The 16,286-nt window shown below is 48.9% G+C and overlaps 1 protein-coding gene across 1 annotated transcript in view; it reads left to right on the top strand.

Annotated features, from left to right (window-relative positions):
* The first annotated feature begins 9,742 nt into the window (after window positions 1–9,742).
* The window catches only part of tmf1 (TATA element modulatory factor 1), an 18,390-nt gene continuing 11,846 nt past the window's right edge, over window positions 9,743–16,286 (top strand). The window contains exons 1-12 of the mRNA XM_019859716.1: window positions 9,743–10,298; window positions 10,371–11,755; window positions 11,867–11,970; window positions 12,285–12,411; window positions 12,548–12,653; window positions 13,075–13,217; window positions 14,018–14,184; window positions 14,467–14,623; window positions 14,924–15,016; window positions 15,113–15,269; window positions 15,607–15,799; window positions 16,145–16,277. Of these exons, the coding sequence (XP_019715275.1) occupies window positions 10,163–10,298; window positions 10,371–11,755; window positions 11,867–11,970; window positions 12,285–12,411; window positions 12,548–12,653; window positions 13,075–13,217; window positions 14,018–14,184; window positions 14,467–14,623; window positions 14,924–15,016; window positions 15,113–15,269; window positions 15,607–15,799; window positions 16,145–16,277 (2,901 nt within the window). The 5' untranslated portion in view covers window positions 9,743–10,162. The remainder of the gene's footprint in view (window positions 10,299–10,370; window positions 11,756–11,866; window positions 11,971–12,284; window positions 12,412–12,547; window positions 12,654–13,074; window positions 13,218–14,017; window positions 14,185–14,466; window positions 14,624–14,923; window positions 15,017–15,112; window positions 15,270–15,606; window positions 15,800–16,144; window positions 16,278–16,286) is intronic.

Here is a 16,286-nt window from a genome sequence, read left to right as displayed (position 1 = left end):
CAGTGTGATAAAAAAAAAAAAAAAAAAAAAAAAAAAAACCATAATCCCTCGTTTTTCGCACTTAATGGGGACCCGAAACCCCCGGCGAAAGGTGAAAACCGCAAAGTAGGATTTTTAATCAGACAATTATGTTTTTTGTTTTGTTTTTTTTTACTTCGACCGGGTCGGGAAACCTTCCGAATCAGGCTCCCCGATGGGGTCGAGGCCGCCAGTCAACAACTTTCAGGGAGACTCGCGCAAGTGAAAACACGGCCAAGCGTTCTACTCAAGACACAAGGCCGGCAGAACGTTGAAGCACATGGTCTGACTCCTGCAAGAAAATACGGAAGAAGTCATCGGGCTGCGATCGGCCTTTCATGACTTTGTGATCATACTTGATCGCTGTAAAATGAATTGACCTCGAGACTGTCTGACAGGAACATGAAATCCTGTCATTCTCAGCAGTATCGGCGTCAAGCATCGGTCAAAGCGTCTGATAAAGCGCTTCTATTCATTCAGGGGAACAAAACGCTCATAAATTGCGACAGAGACAAAAACAATACTCGTCATGCGCGCAAGGAGGAAAACATATCCGGGGGCTTTCCAATGCATCTTTTATCATGCTGCCTGTGCGCGCCGATATCAATGAATGATGTGATGGCTGCATGCGTGCGTGTGCGTGTGTGTGTTCGCGCGCACAGATTGTACATATTGCCACATATACATTCAGCGCTTCATTCTCATTGGTCCAGCGGCAACACTTGATTTGTGCGCTCGGAGACTCGTGGCTCCAAGTTCAAATGGTGCTCTTGAAATAATTGCGTCCACCGTCATAAAGACTGACAGGAAATGAGAACGAAGAATGCAGTTTGCAACCACAAAGAGTTTTGGGGGGAACTAGTTTATGTATTAAACAGTCATTCTTGGTGGCTATTCACTTCCCTACTTGTTGCTTTTTTTTCCCCTCTAAGTTTGAATTGCCATAGACAGCGTACGAAACAGCCAGCGAAGGTTGTGTCGGGAAAGATAGCGGGCAGAAAAACCGATGCGAGCCACTCAGTGTGGAGACCCCCGACGGAGCAAGCCGAGCCAAGAGGACACTTGCGATGTGGTTATCTGCAAGTCACATCTGCCCCAGGTCAAGGCGTGAGTGTCGTTCCAAGCCGACGTCAATAGGCAGTGATCGCCCCGAAAGGAAGGCGCAATGGGTTTCCATGGGAACCGGGAGGCCAAAAAGGTCAGCTTTGATCAAATAAACCTCAACCGATCGTTACTGTCACCTCAACCCATTGGCAGGTTTATATTGCCTGCGCCGTCATTATATATCTCAGCGAAAGCCATCCCCCACCCGCCTCGCCCGCCCACCTCATGGGACTGCCTCGCTCACTTTGCCCGTCACTGACTCGGCGGCCATTGTCTGCACGGACTGCCGCTTTGCCGTATTCATCCAGCACTGTGGCACAAAATGCAGTTTCTAAATGGCAATTTAATTTATTGGGGCACAATAAAAATAAATCTCTATGTGGGAGACTAATTGCACCGCCTCCTTGTTAAATCACAAAGTATCTGTGACAAATGACAGTTTTGATAAAGCGGAGTTTAATTTCCTAGCACCATTTTTGTTGACTCAAGAAATCACCGATAGAATCTGTCAGACAAAGTGAAGTAGGCTACAACATCTCAAGAAACAAACACGTCACGTCATGATCCGAAGAAATTCAAGAAGTACGTAGTTAAAAAAAAAAACTGTGATTGGAAAAAAAGGTTACAAAGCCATTTCCAAGACACAGTCAGAGCCATTATTCACAAATGGAGAAAACTGGCAAACATTTCCAGGAGTGGCCAACCAGCTAAAATGACTTCAAGACTGCGTTGACAACTCCTCCGCGAGGTTGTAAAAGAAGCTAGAACAACATCCAAAAACTCCGGACCTCGCTGGCCTCGGTTCAGGTCAGTATTCACGACTCTACCACAAGAAAGACAGTGCCCAAAAAGAACACAAGGGCTCATCTCACATTTGCCAAAAGACATCTTGATGATCCTCGAGACTTTTGGAAAAACATTCTGTGGACTGATGAGTCAAAATGCGCGGCCCCTTTAAGTACGTCCGGGGTAACGACGGCACAGCATTTGATAAAAAGGGCATGACAGCAACAGTGAACCGCAGTAGTGGCAGTGTGATGGTCTGCTTTGCTCCCTCAGGACCGGGACAATGTGCTGTGATTGATAGGATGATTCAATTCTGCGAAGAAGAGTGGGCCAACATTTTTCCACAGCGATGTGAAACACTTTTTCACTTCGGGATGGGCGGGTTTGGATGTTTTTGTTTTGGTGTCTGAATAAAGCAAATTGGCTTTGAGAAACTGCACTTTGTATTTCCTTGGGTGGTCTCTGTGTGATAGCAAAATGGGTTTGATGAACTGAAACCTTTGTGTGTGATAAACATGGAAAGAATCAGGAAGGGGGCCAATAGGTTGCCACGATACGTGCACAACGAAGCTTGAGTTGTCCACTGAGACGGAGGAAGAAGGGGAAATGTCCTCACTCACCGCAAAGCACAAACTAGAATGCCCAACGCAGGCACAAATGGGTTCAAGGTGAAAATCGCAGGTGAAAACAAAGCCTCTGCACCCTGTTCGATTTGGCCAACGTCCACCGATGAAACGTTTTGTGTCACGTTTCATTTGGAAGTCCATTTTCAATTCGATCAAGGTGCGGCACGCGGCGCCAGGCCGCACCTGAACGCTAAGCTGCGGAGGACGAGGCCGTCCCCATCTCATCACCGATGTGCATTCATTACCGCCAGGAATGACAATGCAAGGGCACATCCAAACACTAACGTGATTATGCTCATGAGCGCCAACGGCGATGAGCTGGCAAGTGGCAATTCCCAACAACGAATCCAAACTCATAAATAGCAATAATGTCATTGACTTTCGCAGCTGGCAGACGGGACCTTGGCCCGCGCCGTCGCTGCCATTCGCTCGATTTAATAAGGGAGATGCGCGCGGCTGGAAGTTGACGCGATAATGCATCATGCCAACGTTTCGTTTTTCCTGAGGTGGCAGCAAATCTAATTCGCCACAATTTACTCGCGGCTCAACTTCAGCTTTCATCGACGGCAAACTACATCCAAAAGTTGTGGTGGCCGTGTTTACTAGTTTTGAAATCAGCAAACTATCTGTTTGTTGTTTGTCCAATTATAGTTCAAGTGAGTGTAAACTGGGTACCGGTGATCAAATGAGTGCAAAATCAAAAAAAGTGATTTATTTCACGCAACAGTTTGACATTTCGGGACAGATCTTCGCAAGGATCACGGACACGCCTGATTTGCTTTCGTCGGCCACATAAAAGGAGGTGACGGGCCGGATCGATGTCATGAATGCTAATTGTTAGCGTGCCAAATCAACACAAAATCTGATGTCAGTTTATTGTGCAATGGTACCTTGCGGCAGTGATTCCCAACCACTGTGTTCGGCCGTGAGAGATCATCAGGGTGGGTATCGTAGAAATGCGAGCCTTTTTTTCCCCCCGTTGTGGCTGCCGTATACGGCGGTAGGCTGAAATATGTCCATCTGAAAGCGCCGTTGTGCTGAGTGGACCCTCGGGGCTGTGTCGCCTTCTTCAGAGGTGATTTTTATATGTTCCCGCTAAACTGCCCTTGAGGGACATCTTTGTTGATGTTACTTCTCCTAAGCTATATGAACTCTTTTCTTCCTACCCGCATTTATGCTTTTATCCTCTTGCCACTTGTCCACAGCAGTGTTGGCGTGGCAAGAATATAGCCAAGACAAATAGACAACTCCTATCAAACAGCGGCCAAAAGCTAACAGTGGTGCGAGATCTCCTTCAATGATACCTTGAAAAATATGACGTTGGGGCATGACGTTAATGATTCCAAATGTACATTGTGCGGCTAACAAAACTGTTGACATGAGTTGAACACTCACCGAATACGAGCAATTGTGGTGTTACGCAGCTGCTACTAGCGTGACTGCGCAAGGCGCAAATGGGGCTTGTAAAACGTAACCGAGAGCCCCAAAACTGAATGTCACTGGAACTTTTCCCCACTCGGGGTTTCAGACGTCTCTTTCGCTCAAATCTTTGACCTCGGGCTGCGCGGGACACTGGGTCCCAGTGTCCCACCCCTGACACAGAGATGCAGAACTTTGCACTATTGTTGGTCTTTTGATTTTGTCTGGGAAGTGTCATATTCACAAAACCATCCATTTCCATTTTCTGATCCGCTCATCCTCACAAGGGTCGCGGGGCATTTCCCCATCTATGCAACTGTGGAACTGAACTGGACGATCTGATTGTTTGTACGTATATGTTCATGCACCCATGCGGTGAGACTGCAGCGGACCGCCTCAGATTGGATCGACTCCAGCACAGCAGCCACCCTGATGAGGACAACCGGTGTCGGAAAATGGACGGATACCTCGCTTGTGTTCATGAGAAGACATGTTTGTGTTGATAGTGAAGACGAAAGAGAGCTCCTATCTTCAGGTGCTGAGTGGCTGCATTCTGCATGTCGTGTCCAGCGCAGGAAGCGCCGCATGCAATACTTGTGTGAGCTCACCCCAAGCCCCTCGGGGATATCTAAACTGTGAAACATTTCAGGGATCTCATCGATAATCCAACATTTTTTTGTGTCCTGGTTTATGATCACCGACAGGCCCGTTATCCGCCCCTACACAGGGCAGTAAACTTAATGGCGCGCCGTCCTTTCATTTTCCACTTCATTATTAATCTGTCGCTTGGCAGCTGTCATCGGGGCGTGAAACTGGTTTTTGAATGACTTCTGCAGTCAATAATCCGACCTGCAAATGCTCCAGGTCGGATTACTAAAAGTGGATCATTTAGGCAACGGTCCAACAATGATTGCGGGGCTCTTACAGATGACCGTGACACACAATGCTGCAAAATTGGACCCAGAAGCAGAAAGCCGCGAAAGAGCGACACGTCATGTCGGCTCAGGCTGCGGTTCTTCCTGCGAAGACCTACCTGTAAATCCCCACCATCTGGGGTGTCATGATGAGGTTCTGAGCTCTGATCCGCTCTCCTCGGGCTTAATAGGGCAAGACCTGCCCCCTCCACACCCGAACAGTCGTTGGAGAACACAGAGAGGATTTACTCTTCATTACTTTGGCGGCTCGTTTGGTTTCCAGAGCAGTGGGATGTTTGGTTGGAACCCGGAACGGCTCTCGGGACTGGCTGCCGTCAGGTGTGATGCAAAGAGACATCCTGGGATTCCTCTTCTTACTCAGAGTGCAAAAGGGGCGCGTTCAGCGATGGGCCCGGCCCGGCTTCGCTTGATGTTGGAATTTTCTTCCAGCGTATTACGGAAAGAACAAATCCTCATTTGTCTTTTTCTTTCTGTCATATTTTGTGTCCCGAACCAGGAGGCTCATCATTACTTCAGTTCGTGGTGAGCACTTTTGGGGCAACATTACATTCTTGGGGCTTTTCATTTTTCCTCTGGGAACTTGACTAATTTCTTGAACAGCTCCTCTTGTGTAGTTCTTGATTTAGATGTGTGTCCATATTTGAAAGCACATGGCATGAAAAACAAAATAAAAATAAAGCATGTCTGGAACGGGAGTTTAAGAAAAGAAAACAAAAACTTGTCAAAAGTAACAAAGAGGTGAATATTTATTTGAGTCCTTTCCATTAGGCGCAACACGAAGCGAACATGACAACAGATTCATGTTGTTGAGGTTCAACTAAATCATGTGCCGTTTCTTTCTCTCGTTCTGAGGTCTCAGCTGATATGACCGTGACCTCGCTCTCGTACAACAAAAAACGTTCATGTAAAGTATAACAACATGCCAACGTATGAGGACAAATTACGACTTCAGTTCATGAAGCGTCTATTTCTCATTGTGAAAACATGGCAGGGGGGTAGTACGTGTGCAAATTTCACAGACAAAAGGGCTCCATTTGCTAAGGGAAGTGTTATTATAACATGGCTTCTGACTAATGTCAGCATTTACTGTCTCCTGTGTCTCCCTTGCAATATTTCTTGTAAACACCCAAGCTGTCACAAAGTCTGAGATGTTGCACATTCTTGATCATGTTCACTGGAAACAGAGAGAGGGAGAGAGCAGGAGAGAGGGGGGGGGAGGATGAATGAAAAAACAACGACAACTCTTCCCACTTGGTTGGACATCAAGAAAGTAACATTCTGGAAAGATGTTTGTGTTGAGGAAATCGTGGCGTGAATATTGACAGACTGGATGCCGTCTCCACAACGAACCGCATTTCTTTTCAGCAAGGAGCAGACAATGGTGATGCAGGAATGGCAAAGCAGGAAGCATGCCGAGGAGGACAGGAAAGAGGAAGCGCGAGCCGGAATAAACGCCGTTGAAAAAGATGGGCTGGGAGTTCCTTTCCTCTGACTTAAGATTCTGAGGCTAGAAATGGCATTCTTGCTGGACTTGAAAGCCAAATTGAGGCAGACTAAAATGTCTGACAGAAGGAATGACAAATGACATGCTTAAAAACGGGTGCATTTTGAGGCTGAATTCATCTTCTGCAAATGCAATCTTCATCAGAATTCCTTGTTTAGACGAGTGCGCGCATAGAAAATATGATTGTCAAGTCAAACTTTGACAAGAAATGCGTTGGTGACATTTTTGTTTTGTTTCTGAATGTCAAATGTCCGCTGGACTCGAACCATTTGAGCAGTTTTCATAACAAGAATGACGCCTTTTATGTCGGCTACAGTTGCCTTGGAGGCCACAATTGGGTTGTTTTTCTTGTCAAAATGAAGAGGTTCAAAAGTGAATCGCCGCTTGATCAACTAGTCACCGTTCGAACAATTTCACAAATCGCTCAGTGGAAAAAGAAACGTTTGTTTTCAAGGCGGCGACTTCTTCCCGTTCCAACAACTCCTCCTGCATCTTCGAAAAGCTCTTCAGGCCCAAACGGCAGGAAAGCAAAAGCATGCGGAGCAAGGTCACGGGCGCTCCTCCACTCCAGCGGGCAGGAAGTGGCGAGCGAGCACTGCAGTCTGTGGGACTTTGCCCATCCCAAACAGGAAGAACAAAGTGCAAGCTGGCAAAGACGCCGCCACGCCTCTTGGAGGAAAGACCGCGCTCTTGTTGAACGCCTTGGAGATGTCGCGCCAGCTGCGCTCTTGGCATCTGTCGATAATCATGGCGACGGCTAGGATATTGATTCGATGACACGACGCGGGTTCAAGTGATTCTCATTGAGGAAAACATACAAATGGACAAATGGGTTCACTTTCGTCAGTGATTGTGCTCTATTTACACAGCATCTCAGCTCGTGTGAAGTGAATTCCGCGACGGCCAATTTCAAACCACGTTTGAAATGATTTTGTAAATATCCCTCCCGAGTTCCATTTTTGTCAGCAAAATCGAAGCCGCAGATTTACCGCGCGTGTAGCGAGAACCCCTATGCGGGCGCTACGAGATACAAAGTACAGCCTGCGATAATGGAGCAAGACAGCACTGTTTTGTGGAGTGTAAATAGAGCAGCTAATTATTTTGTGAGCAGTGCTCATAAATCAGCCGCATCTTCATCAAAGCCCCGAGGCAGGGAGGCTCATCAATCACGTTAGTGCGGCGCAACACCAATTCAGCCATCTCGCGGCACTGAATTTGGGGCACGGGGCTGTGACACATTGTCAGGAGCGCAATCAGAACTTCTTTGGACAGGCCGACCCAAAGATGCTGAATGGCAAATGATTACGGAGGCACACAGCGGCGCAAAGTGGACCGGTGAGAAAACACGTCAAGGGAAAACGATTGGCTCCGCATTTCCTGTTAACTGAGCCGAAGGATGCCGAGAAGAAGTCGGCGGTGTCATTTCAAAATGGATGTTACATCGAGTCACGTTGATGACAAAAGGTGTCCTTTACAGCCCGCGCTCCTCGGTGGCCGCGCCCACCCTTTGTGACGGATGGCAAGGTCATCTCAAAGGTCACCCGTGACATTCCCAACGTCCCCGTTAAGGCGGGAGGGTGACAGATGGCATTTCAGAGAAAGCCTCGAGAAACGTGTGTCAGCGCTGAAGGATGTTTTTCACTTCTATTCCTTTGACTGGCCTATTTCAGAAACCTGCGTCCATTCAACACCTTGACGCCAGCACAAGTCATTAAGGTCACGGACGTGAGATCGACAGCAAGCACGTGACTTTTCAAGAGTCAAGAGATCTCCTGTGCTGCCATGTTTGAATCCAAGCGCACGATCTGCAGACAACAAGCGTTTGGCCAACGTGTCATCATATAACTCACGGAAGTGACAAAGGGTGTGGGGGGGCGGGGGCGGGGGAAATCCAACTGGGTCGAAAAACATTATAAAGTGTGTTTACCGATCGATAGTTTTCAGTCACATGATGGGGATTTGTTGGTCACTGAGGACATCACAAGCAAAAACGTATGTCGCCCGTGATCTTCGTCCAAACCTGCACTGGGACAGAACCGCTTGAAAATGACGAGGACGGACGGTGACGTAGGACGATTATGATATGAATAAGGACGGAGGGACGATGACGGAAGGGTGGCCAGGTGGTGGACGAAGGACGGACCGGCAAAATAGGCTCAAGTGCCCATATCTGGAAATGCCCATGTCGCTTGAGGCCTGTGCGAAGGCCAGGGTTGGTGAATCTGAAATCTGACTGGTTAAAAAAAACAAAACAAAAAAACAGTCATTGCTAATTGTGTGTGATGTGCAACTCGCAGTCTGAAAGCCCTGAGCTGATTACATTGGCATGACAACACACAGAAGCTGAAATCTGATATAGATCGATAGATGTGCGGTCAACAGAATAACTATGACATGTGTAAAACGAACTGTGGAAAATACACAACTGGTAATACTACATTATTGAAGTTGTATGTAGGTCGGTGCCTGTGATTGTGTTTAGCCCGGCAGAAAAGGCCGTGCAGTGGCTGTGCAACACTGCGTGAGAATGACTCATTACGTTTGCATGGCGGTTAAGATGCATGGAAGTCCCTCTCAGCTTCATTTATCATAGTGGAATGAGAAATTAAACACAAAGGTTCATTAACTCACTGCCGACGTAGTAAATCACATACTTGTGGGAGCTCTCCTCCCTGCTCAAGCCATTACGCTTCATCACAGGTTCTCAATTTGATGTCTTGCGTTCACGCTAAATGCCCCGTGTAATCGTACACTCTGATAGCAACCCGCTGCAGTCAATCAACATTATTGTGCCTTTTGATTATTTTGCACAGCTGTTTTCTTTGTTACAAGTACAATACAGCACTAACGCAGGCAGAAATGTTTGAACGGTTCGTTTAGACAATTGGATAACGGTCTGTTCCAGATGTGAGGAGCAACAATGGTCTTTTTTTTTGGTTCTCTTGAGCAGTCTACTCTGACTGTTCTTTAATTGTTAAGGCATACAAATCATAGAATTATTGAGACTCGCAGCCTACGAGCAATGACCGTGTGCCATTTTCTGTCAAGATTGCGACCACAGTAAACAACTAGAATTATGCTGCCCCCTATTGGTTATTTTATGGAAACACGAGAGTCAATTGACGGTGAGATTAAAATGTAGGCTACTTTCTCGCAGCTGGCAGGCAGCATGTTCTCGCTTGCACTTGCATGGTGATTGGAGCAAATGTGTTATGTGGCAGCCGTTCAGTACCCGGCAAGAGCATCCATCTTCCAAAAGGACGGTGATCCCCACGATCGAAAGTTTTGAACGGTAGGGATGAACAGTGCGCGCTCGAGGTTAATTTCCGAGCGCACCCAGTCAGGCACAGCCAGCCCAGACGCTGACGTCACGATGCTACGTTGGCCGGAAGTAACGACGTCGCTCAAGCATCAAGCTCACCAGCTGATAGCGACCAAAACAAACGAAAAGGCCGCAATATTATGACGACTCTTTCTTTTCGATGACTATGGTAGCCCACTCACGAAGTATCCACACTTCACCGAAGCTATCGGGATTCCCGCCTGTCCTTATCGCGAGCTCGGGACTAACGCTCCTCCACACCAGCTTTAGCTAGCTAGCTGTGTTGCGGTGTGTCAACAAATCGAGTCTTACTCAAACTGTTTTGTTGTCACGTTAGGGCGATCGATCGCTCAGAGCGACAATGCAGAGCAAGTTGAATCGGCCGTGCCTTGCTGGTTGATTTCTTTGGACATCCGCGTCACAACTTGGAGCTAGCTTTGTGGTCAAGATGAGTTGGTTCAACGCATCTCACCTGTCCACTTTCGCCAAACAAGCGCTAACGACGGCCCAGAAATCAATCGATCGTGTCCTGGACATTAAAGAAGAGAGCCAATGGAGTGACACGACGCTAATGCCTTATGAAGGTAGGTTTTACAGAACGGGCGTGTAGCATCTCACGTTAGCAGTGTGTTCAAGTGCACTTTTCTTTTTGTCAGATGTGACATTGCCTGAGAAGTTGTCATTAAGCGGTGGCTGGGGGATAACCCAGTGGGAAGCGCCACCTGAAGAAAAGGTTTCAGCTCCAGCTCCGTCTATGGCCATAACTACACCGGTCACCCGCACGGTTGTGGATGAATCCGAAAACTTTTTCAGTGCCTTCCTGCCACCTGGAGATGGTCAGTGCATCACCACATCCCAGGTAGTGTCCGTCCCCCCTGCTAAATCTCAGAGGCAGCCCCGGGCAAAAGAAAAGAATCGCAAAAATGCCGCGATGAAGGAAGAAGTGGAGACCCAAAAGATGGTGTCAGCTGATTCGAATCACCAATGTCAGACAGGTGGCGATGGCCAACTGGTGGCGCTGGGCTGCTCGCCCCAGGACACTATTCTTCCCGAGCCGGTTTCTCCGAGTGAAAACTGTGGTGACCTGACCTGCAGCCCAGATGACACCAAGACCAATACCAACAGAGGGAAACCTGACTCTGTCACCAAAGTTTCTGCCGACTCCAACGCAGAGTGGCCACAGATCCAAACGGAGTACCCTGTTGGGGGCAACCCCTCAGCTTCGTCTGAACCTGCTACAGTTTCTTCCGAATCCAAAGACGCCAAGAATTCCGATCCGCCAGCCTCCCAATCCTCCAAGGATGTACATTTAGAACAGAAGGATTTAAAAACGGAAGACCGCCAGAGTGACACCCCCTCCCCTCCCGTTAGTGCCTTCTCTTCAGGAACATCCACCACCAGTGACATTGAAGTCCTGGATCATGAGAGCGTACTGAGTGAGAGCTCAGCCAGCTCCAGACAAGAGACGGGAGAAGGAAAGGCGAGCCTTCATTTGATGCATGGCTCGTTCCAACTTCTTTCCACCTCCGCTTGTGGAGATTTCCCTCGCCTGGAAGACTATCCCAAGCTCACCGAGAGTTGCGGTTCCTCTTCGGATGCGTTTGAGCGCATCGATTCATTCAGTGTCCAGTCGCTGGACAGTCGCAGTGTCAGTGAGATCAACTCGGACGATGACATCCCCGGCAGTCGGACGCTGGCTTCCGTGACTTCGGCCGCTACGCTTTCGGCGGATGCTCCGTCAGACGACTGTGAGAAACAAGGAGGCGGACTGGCGGAGAGCACGAGCGAGCTCCAAGAAGAGAAGGAAGAGTATTTGACCGGAAGCGTGAGGAAGCAGTCTGTGGATGAGATGGAGGAGAGTGGACGGAGCGTGACGCCGGTGAATTGCGAACAACCCGAACAGCTGGCGGAGATTGAACACGATTCGGGGGCGGACGTCGCACAGTCCGATCCCAGCTCCGGGGCAGTCGAAGAGCTCCTTTCACCAATCGCCGAGGAGATGAAAGGTGTCTCAACACTTCAGGTTTGGGAGCTTCAAAAGGTGAGCTTCAAAAATAAAAGTATCATCTGTTTTTTTATTGGGGGGGGGGATAAAAAGTCCTTGAGTGAAAGAAAACCTTTCTGGTGCCAACGCAAATTTGTGCCGTTGTAGGTTATCAATGAGCTGTCGAGCCGCCTTGAAAAAAGAGAGGCTCAGCTGCTGGCGGTCAGCAAGGACAAGGCTGGACTGGAAGAACAGTGTGACAACCTTCGAGAGTGAGTATATGACATTTACCCCTCGAAATTTGGCGAAAGCTCCGAAACGGACGTTGTCCTCACTGATACACTAGCGTGTTCTCATCAATGACTCCTCTTTTTTTTTTTTTTTTTTTTTTTATTTAATATTCATTGTCAATTTTGCAGTGAGGCAAAACCGTCATTCAATTTCTAGTCTGTCATGGCAATGTCCATGAATGAGGCTCAATGAAATCTTTGCCCCCCAAATCCTGCGCACGCATTCGTCTGCAAAAGTGTCCATCTGCTGAGAATGAGCTTTGCGCCTCATGGGTGTATTCCCCCTCTGCCCGCAGTGACGTTCTAACGCTGAAGGAGGAGAGCTCCGCAGTTCAGTCCTTAAAGGATGAATTTACGCAGCGCATTGCAGATACTGAGAGGAAAGCGCAGCTGGCTTGCAAAGAGAGAGATATAGCCAAGAAGGTAATTTGGATTGGAGCTACCTCATGGAAATGCAACGACACACTTTGTTCCCAGCTCATGAAATAATGGCCGTATTCGTCAGGGGCGTCGCCAGCGGGTCCCAAGTGTTTGTTTCAAGGTTGGCATATCTTCGCAGGAAATCAAGGGCCTGCGAGAGGAGCTCGCCTCCAGACTCCACTCCAGCGTTTCGTTGGAGCTCATCAAAGAGAAGGAGGAACAGATCAGAGGCCTGCTGGAAGAGGGTAAGACGCAGCGTCAACGCCAAATGCAGCAAGTACAGTTTTGACACAGTCTGCTCAGTTGACTTCTACCTTGAGAGTTTTACTCTGACGAGCCCAAAACGTCAGCAGTCAACCGAAACCGGTGACCGCGCGATTCAGCACAAGGTGACTTACAGCTTTACGGTTTTAAGTCCCGCTCAAAAGGTAGGGCAGACGCGATCCGATCTTGTCTCGAATGAGTATTCGGTCGCATCCGTCCATCTGTCTTTACGGCTTCCTCCTCGTGAGAGAATAGAATGCAAATCGGCGCAATGAACAGCAACTCGAAAGGCGTGGCTGCGCGGGTGCCGGGGGTACTTGAGGCATTCTCTGCCTTTTGAGGGGGATGCTGCTCAGGAGTCATCAATTGCTGGCCTTGGCCTGTCTACGTTTCACTTTGTAGGTGAAAAGTTGTCCAAGCAACAGCTTCAGCACAGCAACATCATCAAGAAACTGCGCGCGAAGGAGAAGGACAGTGAGGCGAGACTCGCCAAGCAACAGAGGAAAATGAAGGACCTGGAGGAGGAGCTCGGGCAGCTGCGGCAGGTTAGCGCGCTGCAAAGATGGGTGACGCTTCTCAGCCCGTGGGAATGTTCTTTCTACGATACGAAGCAGGGCAGAACGGAAAAGACCCACAAGACTCTTGTGACCGCAATGAAATCTTTTCATGTCAAAAGGCAAATCAATCCAAACCAAATGTCTGATTGATTCTGAACCAAATACATCCAAAGGTGTGCGCGCGTAGATGCGGTGATGACTTCATTACTCGTACTCGGCTAAAGTTACAGGCCGCCTTTAAAGGCCCTCGAAGGACCCAGCCTGCGAATTGTCTTGGTTGAATTTGGGAACCACACAGAAGGTGTCAAAGCCTCGTCCAGAAGGAAAGCTGGGCTATTTTGCCGCCATCTTGTGGCATTGAGGCTCTTTTGGAAAGAGTACGCCAAACAGTGAATAGCTGTTTGGAGTTTTTCACTAAATAACCTACGATAGCTTCACCCCCAAATCTGTCAACAGGTGAATTTGTCAGTAGTTCATCGTGAACAGGCCGCGGAACTGTGGATTCACTTTTTTTTCCTTTCATTTTCTTCAACTGATGGATGGTTCTGCACGTCTGCAGACCGAACATGCCCTCGTTCATCATACAAAAGAAGTCAAAACAAAAATACTAATCGACCCGAGTTTGGAGAAACAATACGTGCTATTTGTCTTTTTTATGTAGTCCGTTTCTCGTGCCCGGGTTCCTTCAAATTCATTTTGACCGTCGAGATCAATATGGAATCAAATGAATGACCTTGAGGGAAAAACGGTGCTGTCGTAGTTTTTCCGATTTTGGAAACCGTCTTTAGGTTTTGGAGGGGAAGGAAGAAGTAGAGAAACAGCATCGAGACAACATCAAGAAGCTGAATTCTGCCGTCGAGCGTCAGGAGAAGGAGCAGAGCAGGCTGCAGACGGACTCGGAGGAGCTGCTGGAGAAGAACAGAAGTCTCCAGGCAGCTCTGGATAACTCTTACAAGTAAACGGCGGCTTCGTCTGATATTGATCTCATGGAAGCAATGACCACGGATGGGAATTAAGCCAAGAAATCGCGGGGAGGGTGTGTGTGTGTGTGTGGGGCGGGGGGGTCAACGCATGGGCCATGCTCCCGTTTGCTTGTCGTTCAGCTGCTTCTGAGATTCGTTTTCAGACTCGACGTGCACGTCAAAGATCGAATGCATTTTAGCTTCCGCGAGCCCAATACCCGGAAACATTTTGCGTGAGTGCCGCGTACGCATCTTGAACCTTTTTTTGTTTGCAGGGAGCTCGCAGAACTTCACAAAACTCACGCCAGCAGGGCCAGTGAGGCGGAAGAGGCGGCGCTGAGTCGGGAGATGAAGGCCAAGGAGCTGCAAAGCTTGGCCCTGGAGAAGGCCCAGGAGGAGGCCCGCATGCAGCAGGAGCTTCTGGCCAACCAGGTGACGCGCCGCCTTGTGCCGCAGACGCACAGTCCCGCATCGATGCCCGTTCGATCATTGGCTCGGTCGCTGCCGTGTCAGTGCTGACGAGCCGCCGTTTGAAATGAGATTGCATCTCCAATCGTTCTCGTTCATCGCACAGGACAGTCTCAGGGCAAGAGTTCTCACATGTCCCAGGGAAAGTCGTGTCGCTTATCTGCCCGGTTTTCCTCCTGTCCTTTGTGCCCCGGGTAAAGGGGATGAGCCCTCGAGGGCTTCAAGTGCCACTGCTCATTCGGTAACTCTCGACGCGGCGTGCAGGTGGGTGACCTGAGATTGGCGCTTCAGAGGGCGGAGCAACAGCAGGCGAGGAAAGAAGATTATTTGAGGGAGGAGATCAGCGAATTGCAACAGGTAACGCCGTCGTCTTGGCTCTCGTTCCCCAACTCCAGCTGTCCCGCGAGACCACTTTTTTTTCCGCGCGGGCTTTTTTCTTCCATCCTTCCGCAGAGGCTCCAGGAGGCGGAGTCGAGGAACCAGGAGCTCAGCGAAAGCGTGACTTCAGCAACGAGGCCCCTGTTGCGTCAAATTGAGAACCTGCAGGCCTCGCTGGGTGGACAAACGGCATCCTGGGAAAAACTGGAACAGAGCATCTCCGATCGGCTTGGTAAGAGCCGAATGTTTTTCTGACCTTATTGTGAAAGTGTCATCGACGTATAGATGCCTTGTATTGTATTGTCCTGTTTTGCTGTCTCTGTTTGCCCTGAATGTCACACTCGTGAGAACGACCCCGTCATACTAACTCGCTAACAAACCCACCGTCATATTGTGGAGTGTCTGTGAGCGCGAGATGACGGGACGGGTGCGTAGATTGATGGTCGGTTACTTTCTTCCGCCACTATTGCCTTGACGGTGAACGACAACAACAGATGCGGCACGCAGAGCAAAAAGCGCTTTTGTCCTAAAACCACCACCTCTTGCTCTCCTCTCGTACTGTCTGTCAGTCGAAGCCCAGGCGCAACTCGCCGCCGCAGTCGAGAAGGAACGCGCGGCCACAGAAGACTTGCTCTCCGTTAAGTGCCAGTTGGCCTCGCTCGAGTCCCAGAATTCGCTTCTTCGCCAGGAGAAGGTTCGGCTCCTGGCACTCGCGGAGGCTGAGAAGAGCAGAAGAGAGAGATTGGAAGATGAAAGCAGCAGGTAGTCAAGTGCCCGTTAAAAACGTTCAAACCTACGAGGTTGACCGTCAATTCATCCACTCAGCAGCAGCAGCATCATCATCATAACTACATCTCGACAACTCGGTGGGGGTTTTAGGAGCACGTACTTTGAAATGTTGATCTGCATCCAAAATGGTCTCAAGTAGGCCAATGGGAGCCAGTTGCCGAAAAAGAAACCACCACATGAACACATCCAACTCATTTGGTTGCAAACCAAATCGAACGATGACCGTCGTGTCATGCGATTTCTCCGTTTTTTTTCAAAATGATGGGTGGAATCAACTCCAAAATTTTCGCCGATCTCTCGTGCCTTACTTCACCATAGGGAGCGTATCGAGTTGGAAAATCTGCGAGGCCAACACAGCCGCGTGCTTGAAGAGGCAAAGAAAGAAAAGGTATCGCTTTGCTCCCTGCGCTTTGTTGCTGTTGTACTCGACGAGATGTCTTCCTTCCTCAAAGTTGCCGTC

Source organism: Hippocampus comes, unplaced genomic scaffold, assembly GCF_001891065.2.
Source record: "Hippocampus comes isolate QL1 unplaced genomic scaffold, H_comes_QL1_v1.1 scaffold568, whole genome shotgun sequence".
NCBI lineage: Eukaryota > Metazoa > Chordata > Actinopteri > Syngnathiformes > Syngnathidae > Hippocampus > Hippocampus comes.
The sequence above is the reverse complement of the archived record's forward strand: the minus strand, read 5'-3'. Positions and strand labels throughout refer to the sequence as shown.